General features: G+C 40.9%; 1 protein-coding gene across 2 annotated transcripts in view; it reads right to left on the bottom strand.

The window, feature by feature from the left end:
• Positions 1–21,956, bottom strand: part of LOC135558396 (collagen alpha-1(I) chain-like) — a 65,330-nt gene that overhangs the window by 35,222 nt on the left and 8,152 nt on the right. For both annotated transcript variants that reach the window (XM_064992172.1, XM_064992173.1), the window contains exons 2-22: positions 18,470–18,523; positions 18,087–18,176; positions 12,086–12,130; positions 11,922–11,966; positions 11,716–11,778; positions 10,822–10,878; positions 10,683–10,709; positions 10,507–10,578; positions 8,962–9,024; positions 8,690–8,725; positions 8,400–8,447; positions 7,693–7,767; positions 3,549–3,593; positions 2,613–2,672; positions 2,314–2,358; positions 1,982–2,035; positions 1,800–1,841; positions 1,471–1,561; positions 1,176–1,211; positions 911–1,075; positions 552–635 (exon numbers count right to left, since the gene is read on the bottom strand). In XM_064992172.1, coding sequence (XP_064848244.1) covers positions 552–635; positions 911–1,075; positions 1,176–1,211; positions 1,471–1,561; positions 1,800–1,841; positions 1,982–2,035; positions 2,314–2,358; positions 2,613–2,672; positions 3,549–3,593; positions 7,693–7,767; positions 8,400–8,447; positions 8,690–8,725; positions 8,962–9,024; positions 10,507–10,578; positions 10,683–10,709; positions 10,822–10,878; positions 11,716–11,778; positions 11,922–11,966; positions 12,086–12,130; positions 18,087–18,176; positions 18,470–18,523 — 1,297 coding nt within the window. The remainder of the gene's footprint in view (positions 1–551; positions 636–910; positions 1,076–1,175; positions 1,212–1,470; positions 1,562–1,799; positions 1,842–1,981; positions 2,036–2,313; positions 2,359–2,612; positions 2,673–3,548; positions 3,594–7,692; positions 7,768–8,399; positions 8,448–8,689; positions 8,726–8,961; positions 9,025–10,506; positions 10,579–10,682; positions 10,710–10,821; positions 10,879–11,715; positions 11,779–11,921; positions 11,967–12,085; positions 12,131–18,086; positions 18,177–18,469; positions 18,524–21,956) is intronic.

The raw sequence follows: 21,956 nt of genomic DNA, 5'->3' as shown, positions 1-21,956 counted from the left end.
TCGACAGCAAAACTGAGCATCCCAGGTGAGCATAACATTCCAATAACATCACCCAATGATCGTTGAGATTGAGATATCATAATATTTTGATTTTTCTACCAATAACACACCACAGTGATGATGGTGTCTGAAGTCAACCGATAACACAACACAGTGTTTTTTTTTTTACCTTTATTTTACTAGGCAAGTCAGTTAAGAACAAATTCTTATTTTCAATGACGGCCTAGGAACAGTGGGTTAACTGCCTGTTCAGGGGCAGAACAACAGATTTTGTACCTTGTCAGCTCAAGGATTTGAACTTGCAACCTTTCGGTTACTAGTCCAATGCTCTAACCACTAGACTACACTGCCGCCCCCATGGTGTCTGACGTCAACCGATAACACACCACAGTGTTCATGGTGTCTGAAGTCAACCGATAACACACCACAGTGTTGATGGTGTCTGAAGTCAACCAATGAGAGACACAGTAGAGATCTTGGACAGCCCAGCCAATCAGTATACTCAATACTGATTGCCCCTCCAATCAGAAGAGTAATCAGACAGAGCTCACCTTTCGATCCATATTGGCCACCGTACCCTTGTTCTCCCTTGGCTCCCTTTGCCCCCGGAGGTCCGATAACACCCTTCAGATTATCTGTAACAAGAAACAAACAAGTACATTATCTTTAATCAAATAAGATCCCAGTGGGATCAAAAAGTTGCCATGTTATGTGTGCGTCTCAATTAAAATCGCTGTGAGAGAATATCAGGATCCATATTCATAAAGATCTTCCTCACCTGTCCATGTAGTCTTATTTATTATGATCAAATAGCTAAAACTGATTCTAGATCAGCACTCCTATTTTGAGATGTTTTATAAATATAGGCTCAGGGTTGGGGAGATTACTTTATATATGGAGAGAGTCTAACCTGATTCTCCAGGTGGTCCCGGGGGTCCAAGGTCTCCAGTTGTTCCTTGTGAGCCTTCCCTGCCTGGCTCTCCCTGGATGATGGGTCCTGGGTCTCCTTTATCCCCTTTAGGCCCACTGTGGCCCTTCGCTCCCCGATTATAGGGTTCTCCTCCATGGTTAGGACCTGTGTAGGGGAGATAGAGCCCAAGATGGAGACTGAGTGTGTGTGTGTGTGTGTGTGTGTGTGTGTGTGTGTGTGTGTTTGCATGTTGATCAGCGCTTACCTGGAGACCCAGGAGGCCCCTGGAATCCAGTGGCACCTGGAAAACAGGTTGATATCATTCGTTATTCAAACACACTGAGTGGTCATGTTGGTGAATGAGGCTAGATTATACAGTTCTACTCCGGGTGTGATGGGATAGGGAGATGGTGAATATTATTATTAGCTATACAGACACACTGATTGGTCATGTTGGTGAATGAGGCGGGATTATACAGTTCTACTTCACATCTGATTGGATAGGAGGAGAGTGAATATCAATAAGGGTGTGTACTGTATTCTGGATGAGCATAGAGTACCTGGGGGACCAGTAACCCCGGGGGGCCCCGGGGGGCCAGTAAATCCTGGTTGTCCTTTGGGGCCAATTACGTCACAGCCAATCATGGTCACCTATGGGAAGACCAGAGAGACCAGGCCATGTGTTCATAATGTTTCTCAGAGTAGGAGTTCATGTAGTCTTAGTCCTTCTAATCTTATTCATTACGGAAGGTTTCATTTGCATGTGTGTGTGTGTGTGTGTGTGTGTGTGTGTGTGTGTGTGTGTGTGTGTGTGTGTGTGTGTGTGTGTAGGTTCATCCTTCTCTCTAGATGTTGATAGTGACACTATCAGGCACTTTGACTCACTCACCTCCCCAGGGTCTCCGTCTTGACCCTGGACACCCTTCTGTCCCTGGTAAACACACACACACACACACACACACACACACACACACACACACACACACACACACACACACACACACAAAAACCTATTATTGGCACACACACACACACATTCTAAACATGAAATTAATGGTAGTAATGACTGACCCACGGTCCAGGTATTCCATCAGGTCCTGCTAAACCGGGATTCCCCTTTCTCCCCTAAAAATGGCAAGAGTGTATAATCACCATAGTTACATATACACACACACACACACACACACACACACACACACAACACGCATGAACACAAAAACAAACACAGTACACACATACACACACACACACACACACACACACACACACAACACGCATGAACACAAAAACAAACACAGTACACACATACACATTGACACACAAAATGCATGACAAAACAGTGACATAAATCAACAATGTTAGACGGAAAAAGGATTCTGAATTCGGATTGACAGGACAGCTACCTCATATCCAGCGGGCCCTGGACGCCCATCTTTCCCTGGTCTTCCCTAAAAGAGAAATGATGGTAGTTAGTCCTCCACAAGGACAAGGCATATCTCTCCTACAGCTAATGATCAAAACCCCCGTTATATATTTTTTTACATTGAATCCCATGTTAATTCTATCACATGGCTCGGAGGCATGAAATCCTTACATCACTGTCATCGTCATAATCATAACACTCATCACAGCACACATTCTCAATGGCCTTGAATTGACAGTCACATAGATAGTGTAATGGCTGAATGTGGCAGTGTTTTACCTCAGTGCCAATGCCCCCCGGGTCCCCTTTTTCTTTAAGGTTGACCTGGCCAGCATCACCCTGATGACAGACAGACAGAGAGACAGACAGACAGACAGACAGACAGACAGATTGAATAGACAGAAATATTGAACAGACATAGATATTGAACAGACAGACAGAGATATTGAATAGACAGACAGACAGAGAGATTGAATAGACAGAGATATTGAACAGACAGAGATATTGAACAGACAGAGATGCTGAGCAGACAGAGATATTGAACAGACAGAGATATTGAACAGACAGAGATATTGAACAGACAGAGATGTTGAACAGACAGACAGAGAGATTGAATAGACAGACAGAGAGATTGAATAGACAGAGATATTGAACAGACAGAGATATTGAACAGACAGAGATGTTGAGCAGACAGAGATATTGAACAGACAGAGATATTGAACAGACAGAGATATTGAACAGACAGAGATATTGAACAGACAGAGATATTGAACAGACAGAGATATTGAACAGACAGAGATATTGAACAGACAGAGATATTGAACAGACAGAGATATTGAACAGACAGAGATACTGAACAGACAGAGATATTGAACAGACAGAGATAACTATCAAGTAAAGACAAGATTCCAGGTCACACTTTATTTGACAGTGTCACTATGATATGGGCATGAATGTGCTATAACTCTTGCCATGAGGTGTCATGTCCATTCACGACCACTCATGTCAGATGACTGGTGTCATAACCGCGGTAGCTGTTTGCTAATAACGGCACATACATAACACCCATGGACAGCAACCTGACTAAAATGTCATAGTGAAACGACACCGTCATACAAACGTGTCATATAGAAATGGAACCTGATTCCATCCATAGAACATAGGCGATTAAAAGCTAGATACGTATGAGGACTGGAAAACAAGGAGATGACTTACAGGTGAACCCTTACAGCCCTTCTCACCCAGATCCCCTGTCTCCCCCTGCAGAGAAAAAAAAGCTGGGTCAAGGGTCAGCTGACCATCCCACCAATCAGCAAGGTTTTCAGATTGGTTGTGCAGATGTCCTGAAGGGTAGATAGTAACATTACTGCACACATCACAGTATTAGATAGTAACATTACTGCACACATCACAGTATTAGATAGTAACATCACAGTATTAGATAGTAACATTACTGCACACATCACAGTATTAGATAGTAACATTACTGCACACATCACAGTATTAGATAGTAACATTACTGCACACATCACAGTATTAGATAGTAACATCACATTATTAGATAGTAACATTACTGCACACATCACAGTATTAGATAGTAACATTACTGCACACATCACAGTATTAGATAGTAACATTACTGCACACATCACAGTATTAGATAGTAACATTACTGCACACATCACAGTATTAGATAGTAACATCACAGTATTCGATAGTAACATTACTGCACACATCACATTATTAGATAGTAACATTACTGCACACATCACAGTATTAGATAGTAACATTACTGCACACATCACAGTATTAGATAGTAACATTACTGCACACATCACAGTATTAGATAGTAACGTTACTGCACACATCACAGTATTAGATAGTAACATTACTGCACACACCACAGTATTAGATAGTAACATTACTGCACACATCACAGTATTAGATAGTAACATTACTCCACACATCACAGTATTAGATAGTAACATTACTCCACACATCACAGTATTAGATAGTAACATTACTGCACACATCACATTATTAGATAGTAACATCACATTATTAGATAGTAACATCACAGTATTAGATAGTAACATTACTGCACACATCACAGTATTAGATAGTAACATTACTGCACACATCACATTATTAGATAGTAACATCACATTATTAGATAGTAACATCACAGTATTAGATAGTAACATCACAGTATTAGATAGTAACATTACTCCACACATCACAGTATTGGATAGTAACATCACAGTATTGGATAGTAACATCACAGTATTAGATAGTAACATTACTCCACACATCACAGTATTGGATAGTAACATTACTCCACACATCACAGTATTGGATAGTAACATTACTCCACACATCACAGTATTAGATAGTAACATTACTGCACACATCACAGTATTAGATAGTAACATCACAGTATTCGATAGTAACATTACTGCACACATCACAGTATTAGATAGTAACATCACAGTATTAGATAGTAACATTACTGCACACATCACATTATTAGATAGTAACATTACTCCACACATCACAGTATTAGATAGTAACATTACTCCACACATCACAGTATTAGATAGTAACATTACTGCACACATCACAGTATTAGATAGTAACATCACAGTATTCGATAGTAACATTACTGCACACATCACAGTATTAGATAGTAACATTACTGCACACATCACATTATTAGATAGTAACATCACAGTATTAGATAGTAACATTACTGCACACATCACAGTATTAGATAGTAACATCACAGTATTCGATAGTAACATTACTGCACACATCACATTATTAGATAGTAACATCACAGTATTAGATAGTAACATTACTGCACACATCACAGTATTAGATAGTAACATCACAGTATTAGATAGTAACATTACAGCACACATCACAGTATTAGATAGTAACATTACTGCACACATCACAGTATTAGATAGTAACATTACTGCACACATCACATTATTAGATAGTAACATCACAGTATTCGATAGTAACATTACTGCACACATCACAGTATTAGATAGTAACATCACAGTATTAGATAGTAACATTACAGCACACATCACAGTATTAGATAGTAACATTACTCCACACATCACAGTATTAGATAGTAACATTACTCCACACATCACAGTATTGGATAGTAACATTACTCCACACATCACAGTATTAGATAGCAACCTCACAGTATTAGATAGTAACATTACTCCACACATCACAGTATTAGATAGTAACATTACTCCACACATCACAGTATTGGATAGTAACATCACAGTATTAGATAGTAACATCACAGTATTAGATAGTAACATTACAGTATTCGATAGTAACATTACTCCACACATCACAGTATTAGATAGTAACATTACTGCACACATCACAGTATTAGATAGTAACATCACAGTATTAGATAGTAACATTACTGCACACATCACAGTATTAGATAGTAACATTACTGCACACATCACAGTATTAGATAGTAACATCACAGTATTCGATAGTAACATTACTCCACACATCACAGTATTAGATAGTAACATTACTGCACACATCACAGTATTAGATAGTAACATTACTGCACACACCACAGTATTAGATAGTAACATTACTGCACACATCACATTATTAGATAGTAACATTACTGCACACATCACATTATTAGATAGTAACATCACAGTATTAGATAGTAACATTACAGTATTAGATAGTAACATTACTGCACACATCACATTATTAGATAGTAACATCACATTATTAGATAGTAACATCACAGTATTAGATAGTAACATCACAGTATTAGATAGTAACATCACAGTATTAGATAGTAACATCACAGTATTAGATAGTAACATTACAGTATTAGATAGTAACATTACAGTATTAGATAGTAACATTACTGCACATATCACAGTATTAGATAGTAACATTACTCCACACATCACAGTATTAGATAGTAACATCACAGTATTCGATAGTAACATTACTCCACACATCACAGTATTAGATAGTAACATTACTCCACACATCACAGTATTAGATAGTAACATCACATTATTAGATAGTAACATCACAGTATTAGATAGTAACATCACAGTATTAGATAGTAACATCACAGTATTAGATAGTAACATTACAGTATTAGATAGTAACATTACTGCACATATCACAGTATTAGATAGTAACATTACTCCACACATCACAGTATTAGATAGTAACATCACAGTATTCGATAGTAACATTACTCCACACATCACAGTATTAGATAGTAACATTACTCCACACATCACAGTATTAGATAGTAACATTACTGCACACATCACAGTATTAGATAGTAACATCACAATATTAGATAGTAACATTACTGCACACATCACAGTATTTGATAGTAACATTACTCCACACATCACAGTATTAGATAGTAACATTACTCCACACACCACAGTAATGATAATATCAACCTTGATCTGATTATTATTAGGTCACAGTTACGGGCACTAAAAAGCTAGCTCATGCAAAACTTTGCGTTGTGCTTGATTGAGCTTGCCTGCAATGAAACCAATAGAAAAGTCCCAAAAGTGCAAACCCCACCCACTTGACACTCCAGACATGCAAAAGCAAATGATCAAAATATTTGAACGACTTCGAATTATACTGAACACAAATATAAACGCAACATGCAACAATTTCATTGATTTTACTTAGTTACAGTTTAAAATAAGGAAATCAGTCAATTTCAATAAATTCATTCGGTCCTAATCTATGGATTTCACATGACTGGGATGCCATGGGTGAGCCTGGGAAGGCAAAGGCCCGCCCACTGGGGAGCCAGGCACAGCTAATCAGAATATGTTTTTTTCCACAAAAGGGCTTTTATTACAGACAGAAATAGTCCTCAGTTTCATCAGCTGTCAGGGTGGCTGGTTTCAGACAATCCCGCAGGTGAAGAAGCCAGATATGGAGGTCCTGGGCTGGAGTGGTTACACGTGGTCTACGGTTGTGAAGTACTGCCAAATTCTCTAAAACGACGTTGTAGGTGGCTTATGGTAGAGAAATGGACATTCAATTCTCAGGCAACAGCTCTGCCAATTGCACGTTCCCTCAAAACTTGAGACATCACATTTTAGAGTATCCTTTTATTATCCCAACATGCTACACTATGCCTACTATCAGCGATGTAAACACATTTGTGCACAACAATTTCAGAGAAATACAAAAAAATTGTGCATTTGGAACAATTCTGGGATATTTTATTTCAGCTCATATGTTGCATTTCTATTTTGTGTTCAGTGTAGTATTTAAACCTAGGTCTGACTTGGTGTGACTATACCTTCAAATCGGAGGGAGCGTGGGCATATAGTTTGATCCCTTTGGGTCCCGGGAATCCAGGGGGCCCTTGGTGTCCCTTCAAGAGAAAAGGGAACCAGTCACACATATATATATCCTGTCGTTGGAATGGAATTCAAATGTCATCCACCTGTATGCTCGTTATATGACATCATGATGCTAGAATGACTCATTAAATGAGAGAAACCTGGTCCAAGACGGTAGGAGGGTTAGTACAGATAATAATTAAACATGAAGACACACGTTCACATTATGTTACACATGTAATTTCAAACAAGAAAAAATAGACATCAAAGGCATTCCCAACTTCATATTTCAAGTGCAGCTCTACAGACTGGCCACGTGGTGGCAGCGCAGAGGTGGTGGTCATTGTCTTATCGACTACAAAACATAGCCAGAAAAACAAAACATTTAATGACACAATTTTAAAGGGCCTTTGACCTGAAGTAATTGGATGCCGTATAGGTAAAATTATATGTAGGTTTATTGAGCTTCAGCGTAAAAGCTTTAGCATATATAATGTCAGATATAATCAAGAATTAAAAGTAAGCATTTCAAGCATTCCAATTGAGAAACTCAGTGCATGGAGATAATATGAGGAATAAGGGATATAGGCGAGTGACACATGGAATGATGATGATGATGATGGTAAAACATGGTGTGAGCCACACAGTGAAGTAGTATCTTTACCTTTGGACCACCAGAGCCAGGGATACTGGAGCTGCGTCCCTCTTGACCCTACAGCAAATAAGATCAGTTACAGCACAGCTGAGCAACCTTCACACACACACACACACGCACACGCACAAGCACGCGCGCACACACACACACACACACACACACGCACAAGCACGCGCACACACACACACACACACACACACACACACACACACACACACACACACACACACACACACACACACACACACACACACACACACACACACGCACACACACCCACACACACAGTGACCTATTACCTTTAACCCTGGGATCCCGGGTAGACCTAGCAATCCCTAGATAGAGAGTAGTAAGTACAAGGAAGGAGGTCAAGACATAACTATACCTAGTACATCATCAACACTAACACCAGAGAACAAAACCTACATGGAGCAGTACAGCACTGCACAGTAAGATGCAATCCAATGTCATCTCTGTGAACATGTCATTGAAGAAGACAAACATCACAATACATTAATATAGCCTAAAACATTTATAACACAGTTGACACCAGGCGCAATAATTCACTCACAACGACACCACGGGGCCCAACGTCCCCTTGTTGTCCTGTCGGTCCTGTTACCCCGTGGACACCCTGTATGACACCACAGAAGATGGGTTAATATCTATCTCTGATAGGACACCCTGTATGACACCACAGACAGATGGGTTAATGTCTATCTCTGATCGGACACCCTGTATGACACCACAGACAGATGGGTTAATGTCTATCTCTGATAGGACACCCTGTATGACACCACAGACAGATGGGTTAATGTCTATATCTGATAGGACACCATGTATGACACCACAGACAGATGGGTTAATGTCTATCTCTGATAGGACACCCTGTATGACACCACAGACAGATGGGTTAATGTCTATATCCTGGCAGATCAGGGGGATCATAAGCTAGCTTGTTTTCTTCTTCGTGGCTGTGTGTATCGGGTATGTGAGGTCATAGCGCGCAAACAAGTGATAACGTTACTCCTTTCTGCTGATCAAATTGTCAATGATGTTCAAGCCAGCCTCTGTTCACCTCATATCTCCACACAGCTGTGCCCTTGGAAGATATGAGAAGAACACGATGGACTGAAGAACTGTGGTCACTTCTCAGAGGCTCTTTGTCTTATGCCGTGTGACCAAGTTACTCAGAAGCAAAGATGATTGGAAACCATACAGGTCTATTCTGTTCCTCAAGTTTATCTCCAACCGGAATCGCCAAGAATGTCCTTGACTATACGCCTGGACCAACTGCTGAGAGCTAAAAGGTATTGGAAGAATAGAAATGTCTATAGTTAAGCATAATAATTGTTAACTATTAAAATTAAACAAATCAGGTAAATATGTAATTTTTCTCTCACAGATTAACTTCATAGGGTGCTGAAAGTGCATGGAATGAGTTTGATGCTCCTTTCCATAATTATCCATAATAATAACTAACTGGCTCAAACTCGGGACATCTGCCTCGCAAACACATGTGACCACCCTCATGGAGTATTTCAACCTAACACGCCACCAATTAAGACCTTTTTCAATGGCCTAAGGGGCAACACTTCAGGGTAGGCTGAGGAGTGAGTTTCTGCTACAGATATACACCCATCAAAACCTCTCTGATCTCTACATGTGCAGGAAGCAGAGGCCCATTTTGGATTGGGAAAAAGGAAGTATTTTTAAAATTTATCCTTTATTTTACCAGGTAAATTGACTGAGAACACATTCTCATTTGCAGCAAGACCTGGGGAATAGTTACATGGGAGAGGAGGGGGATGAATGAGCCAATTGTAAACTGGGGATTATTAGGTGACCATGATTGTTTGAGGGCCAGATTGGGAATTTAGCCAGGACACCGGGGTTAACACCCCTACTCTTACGATAAGTGTCATGGGATCTTTAATGACCTCAGAGTCAGGACACCCGTTTAACGTCCCATCCGAAAGACAGCCCCCTACAGTATAGAGGATAGAAGTATAGAATATAGAGGAAGTATAGAGGAAGTGGAGGACGGAACTGAAGCTTGAGGAGAAGATAGACAGAGGAATAGAGTGATGTTATATTATGGGTTGCTGTGTGTTACCTGGTCACCGTCCCTTCCTCGGGGTCCAGGTCTCCCTGACTGTCCAAACCCAATTAACATTTGGGATTCACCCTGCACACACATACACACACACATGCACACAAAATGTTAATTCTGCTGATGATGATGAAGAAGAAGGAATGAGCAGGAGAAGGAAGAAGAGCCGGAGAGATTACCTTTGGTCCAGGTGCTCCAGGTAAACCCTAAAAAAAGAAGAAGAAAGACAAATATGAACATGACAAAAAAAAGCATATTATGACAGACAGTAGTTAAACACACAAATAAAATAAAAAGTTGTGTGTCCATCCATCTTACTCTTAATCCATCATCACCATTACAGGGACCAGCTGGACCAGTAGCACCTCTCTCACCCTGTGGAGACATGTCGTTAACATCACTTAGAATGAATGTAGCGCCGTGTCCTAAGTGGAGCACTATTACCCTACTGTCACGTGTGCTCCCTCTCCGGCCTCTAGGTCACCAGGCTTCTCGTTATGGCACACACCTGTCAGCATCGTTACGCGCATCTGTGCATAATGACACTCACCTGGACTCCATCACCTACTTGATTACCTGCCCTTATATATGTCACTAGGCTTACCTACCTGGTGGCAGGTAGCCTAGTGGTTAGAGTGTTGGACTAGTAACAGTAAGGTTGCAAGATTGAATCACTGAGCTGACAAGGTAAAAATCTGTCGTTCTGCCCCTGAAAAAGGCAATTAAGCCACTGTTCCTAGGCCGTCATTGAAAATAAGAATTTGTTCTTAATTGACTTGCCTAGGTTAAATAACGTCAAAAATATATATTTTAAAAACTCCCTTTGGTTTCCTTCCGCAGTCGTCATTGTTCCTGTTCCTTGTCGGTGCTGGGTTTCTTGTTTTGTTCCATTTATTAATTAAATGTTTTCAGTCACTGAACTTGCTTCCTGACTCTCAGCGTACATCATTACACCTACATAATGCATTACCTTTTAACAGAAAAACTAGTGGACACTTAGTCTGATCCATATTAAGGAATAGGGTGCCATTATATGGGATGATTGTGATACTATGTGAAGATAGACGGTAGTGATGATCCTGCTGTCTAACTAGAGTGTGTGACTATCTGTGAGTCTTGTCTACATCTGGATAACTTGGGGTGATACCTTTTTTTTGTCAGAGAGGTGCACATAGAGAGAGATTTATGGGACAATAGCCATTGTTACTCCACCTCTGTCCCATTACATCCTGGGGAACCTGGTTGGCCCATTGGTCCTTGAAGGCCTGGGATGCCCTAGGGGAGGTAAGTCAGGTAAATATTACACTGACAAAGACACACACACACACACACACACACACACACACACACACACACACACACACACACACACACACACACACACACACACACACACACACACACACACACAGTCTTACCGGTAGACCTGGTGTCGCAGAAAATCCTTCTTTGCCTTCAGGTCCCTGAAGAAATAAACAGGACTGTAGATTTACTAAATATACAGCAAACACACACACACACATTCACACACTCACACACTTATACCATTTACATATCAGCAAAGACATTTGTGGAAAGTTACCCGATCGCCATCTGTTCCTGGAGGTCCATGAGGGCCCACGTCTCCCTGGGAGAGACAATTACAACATGATTCAGATGTGATTTCACACATTACTGTCCCCAAAAACATGGACGAGTCATAGTGTGCTACCCGAGCCTGCGAGAAGACGATGGATTACTGTGGATCGGAACAATGCCCTGCATTAACCACATTACATTACACTAGCAAGCAAGCACACACACCTCGTCACACGTTCATCCCTTCCAGAACTAAGGGGTTTTGCAATGTTACAGATTGACGAGTTGTTTTCATGTGTCAGTAGCTGACATCGTTTAAGCCTTGTGTCTTATGAACACTACAAATACAGGGGACATCATCTTAGGACAAGTGATACTTGAAGCGACCTTTGTCATATTTAAGTCTTTAAGTTTAAGTCTACGAAAGAGGTCTAGTGTCCAGTCTTATAAGTGAAGAAGAAGTGGGACACAGTTTTAGTTAAAATGATGTTTCAGTCTTCTGAAATTATCAATCCCTTTGAAACATATTTTTGGGTGAACAATAATTTAGAACATTTTTACTGGTATTTAGCATTTATAAGTATTTTTTGAACGACCATCCCAAGAAGACTAGGTCTTCACTGTACGGTGCAGTTCCTGTAGAACTGTCACGACTTCCGACGAAGTTGGTCCCTCTCCTTGTTCGGGCGGCGTTCGGCGGTCGACGTCAGGGCCCGCTCATTCCATCCCGTGCCGGTGGCCAGAGTTCAAAAGTCCAGTGCAAAGTCTTGTGCGCTCCTCATCCCCTGTCTGAGACGGAACAAGCATTCCCTCATAGAAATCAACGTTGTTCCTTTCCTTCCCCAGACGGCGTTTGCCCATTGAAGTGCTTTACCAGATAGACAGGAGATGAGGGCATTCACACTCCCGCGTCCCGAAGGAGCCGGGTGGACGGTCGCCAGGTAGACCTCCAGCTGGAGTAGGAACTCCTGGCACCCGGAAGCCATTCCATCATACTCCGTCGGGAGCGTGAGCCGAATTCCACTGGGTCCAGGTGAAGGAGGGGTGGACAGCGGTATGGGTTGTTGTGGGAGCTGGGGTGATGATGATGGGGTTGCTGGAAAAACCCCTCTCTCCCATCGCTCCATGGTTTGCAGCACGCGATCCATTGCTATGCCGAGACTTTGCTACAGAGTCGCGTGCTGCTGGACGCACTCCTCCACAGGTAGAGGAGGGCTGTGTGCACCTGCTGACTCCATTGGTGAGGTGCGTGTTTCTGTCAAAACCCTATTTAATCCTCTGGTTTCCCTTTGGTTTTTGTGCGTGTTTGTTATCTGATGAAGACACAAAACTGATCACCATCATTTATAAAAGGTCATAAATACAGTTTTGGATAATGAGTGAATAATGCCCAACATTTTGTTTTTCTTCATATTCCATCTAAAAATGTAGACTTTTATAGTATAAGAACTTTATGTTTAATAAGTGACTATAATTGTTTTGGAAACTGTAGTTGTTACAAATGCAACATTTGAATACTATTATCTTGGTCCTCAATGCAACCAAGACTTACATTTCTCAAGTGCTGATTTCAAATAACACACAGCATTATGGTCCACACTGTCAGCATTATGGTCCACACTGTCAGCATTATGGTCAACACTGTTAGCATTATGGTCCACCCTGTTAGCATTATGGTCCACCCTGTTAGCATTATGGTCCACACTGTTAGCATTATGGTCCACACTGTCAGCATTATGGTCCACACTGTTAGCATTATGGTCCACACTGTTAGCATTATGGTCCACACTGTTAGCATTATGGTCCACACTGTCAGCATTATGGTCCACACTGTTAGCATTATGGTCCACACTGTCAACATTATGGTCCACACTGTTAGCATTATGGTCCACCCTGTCAGCATTATGGTCCACATGGTTAGCATTATGGTCCACACTGTTAACATTATGGTCCACACTGTTAGCATTATGGTCCACAATGTCAGCATTATGGTCCACACTGTTAGCATTATGGTCCACACTGTCAACATTATGGTCCACACTGTTAGCATTATAGTCCACACTGTTAGCATTATGGTCCACAGTGAACTCAAGTTCACAAACAATACGAAACTATCTGCTCAATCTTTCCACTACTAACCTGCCTAAAATAAGTAACATTTGAAATATATTTGATATTTGATGGCATTTCAATTCAAAGCTATTTTGGAATACTGCAACTTGGAAATACATTTAGGGATAAATTCAGCTAAAAGTGTCGTAAGTTTGGGAACTATAAGGGCTGTATTACTAACAGATGTGATTCTACCTGAGTTTCTTGAGTTTACAGTGTGGATCTTCCAGCACAAAAGAAAATATCTTCACTCCAGGAGTCTCCTGGGTGATTGTAGCTCAGATCCAGCTTTATCAGTGACTGGTTTGACTTCAGTGCTGAAGCGAGAAAACCACAGCCTTCCTCTGTGACCAAACGGAATGACAACCTGCAGAAAGCCTTCCACACTCAGAAATAGACTGATTTGTACTCTCTTATTCCAAGTACAACCCATCATGTCAAACATAGTTTTACTGTGAAGTCACCTTGTTTTAAAGCTAGTTTCCTGCAATTCTACACATTATACCATGTCTTATGCTGTGTTCTTATGCTATCTGAGTGACTCAAACATAACTAAATCAATGGGGGTCCCATGCCATGGAATTTTAGATTCTCCCTGACTGTCTAGTTTTTTATTTTGGTGATTGTTAGTTATCAAAGATGATCTTGTTTAAAAATGTATCATTATCTTTTCTACGTACTTTATATTTAGTGTTACTCATTTAAGTTTACACTGAAATATATATAGAGGAATTAACAGAGGAAACACTGCCATGTGGGAGAATACAGTGAGGATCCCCAAGGTCAGGAAGGATCAGCTGAATCTCGCAGGTTGTTGTCCCTCGGGTCCAGCTCTCTCAGGTGTGCGGGTTTAGAGCCGAGAACTGACACTAACACTTCACGCTTTGAGAGGTTACATCCATTCAGCCTAGACAATGGACCAAAACAATATGGTCACACACAATACAGTGTCAGGTGCAGCGTGTCGATTGATACTATCGGCAAGACTTTTCACAGAGAAATTTTGAGATTGAACGTCATACACTATCTCCCTGATTGGATCAACATGGTCTCCAGGAGAAAATTGCAAGCTAATTGACAAATGACAAGCTAATCTGGTATAGAATGGGAGGAAGAGAAAATTATTACATTTATACTTACAGAGCTGTTCTGGAGGCTTTGACCACTGGCAGCAACCTAAGAAGACCTTCCTCTGATCTAGAGTATGTATTCAGGTAAAACACGTCCCGCTCCTCTTCTAAAGTCAGTAACACAGGGACCAGAGGTGACCACTGTCCAGGTGACAGTTTGGCTTTTGAGAGACTTCCTGAGCTCAGGTAGCTTTGGATCTCCTCCACTAGAGAATGGTCTTTTAGTTCATTCAGACAGTGGTACAGATTGATTCACCTTTCTGGGGGGGGGATTCTCCCTGATCTTCTCCTTGACGTACTTGACTGCTTCCTCATTGCTTTTGCCAGTTGCCTCCTTTTTGATTTCAGAAGGCCTCGTAAGTGAGTCTGATTTAGACTCCAGTGTGAGGCTGAGAAAGAGGCGGTGGAACAGGTTCAGGTGCCCGTTCTCACTCTGTAAGGCCTTGTCCACAGCACTATTATGGAGGACGGTTTCTTTAGACATCTGATGTGTTCTGCTGGTGGTTTCTTGTTCAACCAAAAACATTGACATTGTTGTTTTGGAATCTGAGAGACACACAAAGTGAGCTCTAAAAGTGTTGAGAAATTGACACATTTTGTTGTTGTTTTTGTACTTTGGATTTGAAATGATACAATGACGACGAGGTTAACGTGCAAACTGTCAGCTTTCATTTTCATCCATATTGGGTGAACCGTTAAGAAATGACAACACCTTTTGTACATAGCCCTGCATTTTAGGGGGCCAAAAGCATTGGGACAAATTCACTTATATGTGTATTAAATTAGTAAAAAGTGAAGTATTTGGTTCCATATTCATAGCACGCAATGACGACATTAAGTGTGTGAATACACATTTGTTAGAAGCATTTGCTGTTTGTTTAGGTTGTGTTTCAGATTATTTTGTGCCCAATAGAAATGAATGGTAAATCATGTATTGTGTCCTTTTGGAGTCACTTTTATTGTAAATAAGAATATAACATGTTTCTAAACACTTCTAATGTGGATGCTACCATGGTTACAGATAATCCTGAATGAATCGTGAATAATGATGAGTGAGAAAGTTACTGAGGCATCACACAGGGCGGCAGGGTAGCCTAGTGGTTAGAGCGTTGGATTAGTAACCGAAAGGTTGCAAGATCAAGCCCCCGAGCTGACAAGGTACAAATCTGTCGTTCTGCCCCTGAACAGGCAGTTAACCCCACTGTTCCTAGGCCGTCATTGAAAGTAAGAATTTGTTCTCAACTGACTTGCCTAGTAAAATAAAGGTTAAATTAAAATACCCCCCCTAAAAATGTTTTGGTGGAATATATTTGTGTGTCTGCAACTTCTTTCCTACTTATATGAGTAACAACCTCAGCATTACAAAACATTTATTTGATCAAATAAGCCACTACATATTTTGTTAACCAAATTCAACACTCTCTCATTGACCTCCATACAAAAAACTCCTCGCTTTGTGAGTGACAAATACGCCACCTGCTGAAGAAGATACATTTCAGGCCCAGCTATCCGTCCTGCTTTGCCTATTCCTTTATGTCTCTGAAACCATTATCCTTTATGTCTCTGAAACCATTATCCTTTATATCTCTGAAACCATTATCCTTTATGTCTCTGAAACCATTATCCTTTATGTCTCTGAAACCATTATCCTTTATGTCTCTGAAACCATTATCCTTTATGTCTCTGAAACCATTATTCTTCACCTAATTACCATTCCCTAAAAAATTATGTTGTTGCTACCTTAGTCCGGCTTTGCAACCCAAAGTGTTTTGAGATATGTTCGCCTTGGTTGGTATTATCACCGGAACAACTTAGTCCTTGTTGAACAGACTAAGAGTGATTTATCTATTTGACAAGTTCTCCGTACAATAGAAATGATGTATTTCCTGGTTTACCACGGCATACTGTGGATATTTACCCGACACTTTGTATGAATGGGAACTAATGTTGATGTAGCCTATTGTAATTACAGTAGAGTCGCCATTTAAACTTTAAATACATCAGGAGGGTCAGGAGCATGTTGTGATAGCTAGTAATTCAAACTAGAAAAATGTAATTTCCTGAAGAAAAATGGTGTGCTTGCTCGTAATCAAAGTATTTTTCATGATAGTGTTATGTAGTGGGCAGTGTAGTGTTGGCGCACAGTTAGGCAAACATATCGACAGGATACACTTCCACACTCCATCCCCCAGGGGGCAGCAGCAACCTTGTCCAGATGCTGAGCCTGGTTGATAAGCACATCAGGTGCTGCCAATGAAGGTGATGGTCAGTCAGAGTCGCAGCTGGTAAGCTGTAAGGCTGCTTGGTTTGTTTTGGTGGCCATGAGGCCTTTCGTTTGTTTTTGTCTTTAGTTTGGGGCATTCCTTTTTGTATTTTTCCTTTTTGTACATATACTGTATTATCTCCCTGGGCACATACACTGATTTCTCACATAGATGCACATCTTATATTAGGTTACTGAGTGCAACATTATCTGTAGGCTAATTATTGGGTTCCGTAACAGAAAGAAGGTGCAGTAGTAGTAACTATTGGTGACAGTAGAGGTAGCAGTTACAGATGTGACTAGGTCATTCACAGTAGTAGCAATGAAGGAAAAAGTCTCGGCACACGAAAATGTACAATTCAGTCAGAACAACATCCGTGGGTTAAATTGGTTTTGCGACATGGTATGATACAGGGGAGATGTTAGAAACGATCTGTGTTTAAGGGCAAGTTCTACACTTCCTCGGAAAGGACAGTAATGAATGATAACGGACACCTGACCTTTGGCCCCACAGGTCCAAGGTGACCCTCTGAGCCTGGATGCCCAACCGACCCAGGTGGACCCGTCTCTCCTGCACGACCCCTTTCTCCCTGTGTGTGTGTGTGCGTGCGTGCGTGTGTGTGTGTGTGTGTGTGTGTGTGTGTGTGTGTGTGTGTGTGTGTGTGTGTGTGTGTGTGTGTGTGTGTGTGTGTGTGTGTGTGTGTGTGTGTGTGTGTGTGTGCGTGCGTGTGTGTGTGTGTGTGTGTGTGTGTGTGTGTGTGTGTGTGTGTGTGTGGATCATGGGGAGAAATAACAGTGATCATGAGGCATAAATAATGTAGTATGAAATTGATTGATTCTAAATCAATACAGTCTCAAAGCTGTGTGCTGGTGTTCTGGTTACCTTGTTGCCTTTGACTCCTTCACAGTGACACATGGACTTCCCAGTACACGCACACTAGAAAAAAACAACACACACTCATTATAGCTGGCAAATGTTTCTAAAAACCCAGCACAGAAACACCTTCAGCGGAGAAACAATGATGAACTCAATATCCATTCAGTTCGACGTAAAACCACATTTTTCAAAGTTAAAAGTATGACTGTGTTGCTCAAACAAAATAAATGGAAGTAGATTTGCAGAAAACCCTTCAATAGAATAAGATAAACCGAAACATATTTCAAATAAATGTAATGTAGTTTGTGAGCTCTGCAAACAATGTGTCCACGTCGAGAAAATATGAATGGCAAATAATGTGATTGAAATGAATGAATGAACATAAATGACCAATGTAACCTCTATGTTCTAGATATCTAGTAATGTTACGAGGAAATTACAAGGATTAAACAGTAAATTAATTACTGGTGAGATGCGGGAAATTGATAAATATTTAACAAACAACGGGCAAATAAATGTAAATAATAAAACATGTAAATAATGAAACAATGAATGCGCCCAAATTGGTGGGAGGTAGAGAGTGCATAACAACCCTACATAACAGCCCTACATAGCAACAAGCAGATGAAGACCTTGTCTGGCCTGTAGAATTGGGAATACTAGAATGCACATGAACCTTCTTATGATGGGATATTCTACTGTATCTTAGTCGGTGCTGCTCGTCCATATATTTATATATTCTTAATTCCATTCCTTTACTTAGATGTGTGTGTATTGGGTATATGTTGTGAAATGGTTAGATATTACTGCACTGTCGGAACTAGAAACACAAAGCATTTCGCTGCACCCGCAATATCATCTGCTAAACACGTGTATGTGATCAATAAAGTTTGATTTGATAAAGGTCAGAGTAAACCGGTGCTGTAAAATAATGAATTTGAAGAATTTATCTGCACTGCATGTTTGAAATGTATTATTATATTTTATAATTTTTTACCCCCTTTTATCTCCCCAATTGTTAGTAGTTACAGTCTTGTCTCATTGCTGGCAACCCCCCGTACGGACTTGGGAGAGGCGAAGGTCGAGAGCCATGCGTCCTCCGAAACACAACCCAACCAAGCCGCACTGCTTCTTGACACGATGCGCATCCAACCCGGAAGCCAACCGCACCAATGTGTCAAGAGGAAACGCCGTACACCTGGTGACCTGGTGACCTATTATGTTCAATAATAGTACGAGGTTTATCTGTCATGATCATAAGTGTCCAATATATGGCTGTAGTGTATCTAATCAAGATTCAAGTTTTAATGTCACGTGCACAGGTACAATGAAATGCCTTTCTTGCAAGCTTTAATCTCTCTCTCTCTCTCTCTCTCTTTCTCACACGCACAAATGTGACCTTGTGTCTTATCTTTCTTTGGAGAAAACAAGACAAGGAGAATAATTATCTAGTGCTGCTTCCCACGGGAAAAGGTCATGTGGAAGATACAACATGCTATCATAGCCCATTCGTTGGCCCACAACAACGGTAATAATAATTGTGACCCACTTGGCACAGACATCAGTTCAAATCAAATCAAATCAAATGTATTTATATAGCCCTTCGTACATCAGCTGATACATCAAAGTGCTGTACCGAAACCCAGCCTAAAACCCCAAACAGCAAGCAATGCCGGTGTAGAAGCACAGTGGCTAGGAAAAACTCCCTAGAAAGGAGTTTCAGTTCAATGTCTAGGTTTACTTCACATTTGGCTGCTGTCAACTTACGTGAATTCATCGTGAAATCAACAATTCACCATGCCATTGGATTTAGGTCAAAAGAGAGTGAATTCCCTTACACTGAGGACTTAAACAAAAAATCCAATCATTTTTCCATGTTGATTCAACCAGTTTTTGACCAGTGGGTTTCCCTTGACTCCCATGATCAACAGATATTATGTTAAGTTACCTATTACATCATTTAGGTGAACTAACTTTAGGTGAACCCCCTCCACAGTATCTGCTGAAGCCTAGCAGTGTGATAGCAGACAGAATCATTTTACCATAGCTGTGAGAAGTAATTTCGGGATTGGGGTGCTGCGTTTGTAAAAAATGTTTTGTAAATTTTGGGAATTTTATTTTCAGGGGGGGTGCTGAAAAAATATATTTGCCCACACTACAGACGCTACATCGTTCCAGATGCTATTTTGGTCCGCTAATAGAGCACTATTAAACACCCAGTGCACAACTTTAGTGAAAAAAAAATAGTTTTCACCCCCCAAAAAATCAGCACCCTTACTTCCCGCGGCTATGCATTTTACAGACACCAAATGGCTACAGACACTATATGGCTACAGACACTATATGGCTACAGACGATGTATGGCTACAGACACTATATGGCTACAGACGCTATAAGGCTACAGACACTATATGGCTACAGACGATGTATGGCTACAGACGCTGTATGACTACAGACACTATATGGCTACAGACGCTGTATGGCTACAGACACTATATGGTCCCAGACGCTATATGGCTACAGACGCTGTATGGCTACAGACACTGTATGGCTACAGACACTATATGGCTACAGACACTATATGGCTACAGACACTATATGGCTACAGACACTGTATGGCTACAGACACTATATGGCTACAGACGCTGTATGGCTACAGACACTATATGGCTACAGACACTATATGGCTACAGACGCTATATGGCTACAGACGCTATATGGCTACAGACGCTATGTGGCTACAGACGCTATGTGGCTACAGACGCTATATGGCTACAGACGCTATATGGCTACAGACACTATATGGCTACAGACACTATATGGCTACAGACACTATATGGCTACAGACACTATATAGCTACAGACACTATATGGCTACAGACACTATATGGCTACAGACACTATATGGCTGAAGACACTATATGGCTACAGACACTATATGGCTACAGACACTATATGGCTACAGACACTATATGGCTGAAGACGCTATATGGCTACAGACGCTATATGGCTACAGACGCTATATGGCTACAGACGCTATATGGCTACAGACGCTATATGGCTACAGACACTATATAGCTACAGACACTATATGGCTACAGACACTATATGGCTACAGACACTATATGGCTGAAGACACTATATGGCTACAGACACTATATGGCTACAGACACTATATGGCTACAGACACTATATGGCTGAAGACGCTATATGGCTACAGACGCTATATGGCTACAGACGCTATATGGCTACAGACGCTATATGGCTACAGACGCTATATGGCTACAGACACTATATGGCTACAGACACTATATGGCTACAGACACTATATGGCTACAGACACTATATGGCTACAGACGCTATATGGCTACAGACGCTATATGGCTACAGACGCTATATGGCTACAGACGCTATATGGCTACAGACACTATATGGCTACAGACACTATATGGCTACAGACACTATATGGCTACAGACACTATATGGCTACAGA

This window comes from Oncorhynchus masou, chromosome 17, assembly GCF_036934945.1.
Source record: "Oncorhynchus masou masou isolate Uvic2021 chromosome 17, UVic_Omas_1.1, whole genome shotgun sequence".
NCBI lineage: Eukaryota > Metazoa > Chordata > Actinopteri > Salmoniformes > Salmonidae > Oncorhynchus > Oncorhynchus masou.
This window is presented reverse-complemented; position numbering and strand designations above follow the sequence as displayed.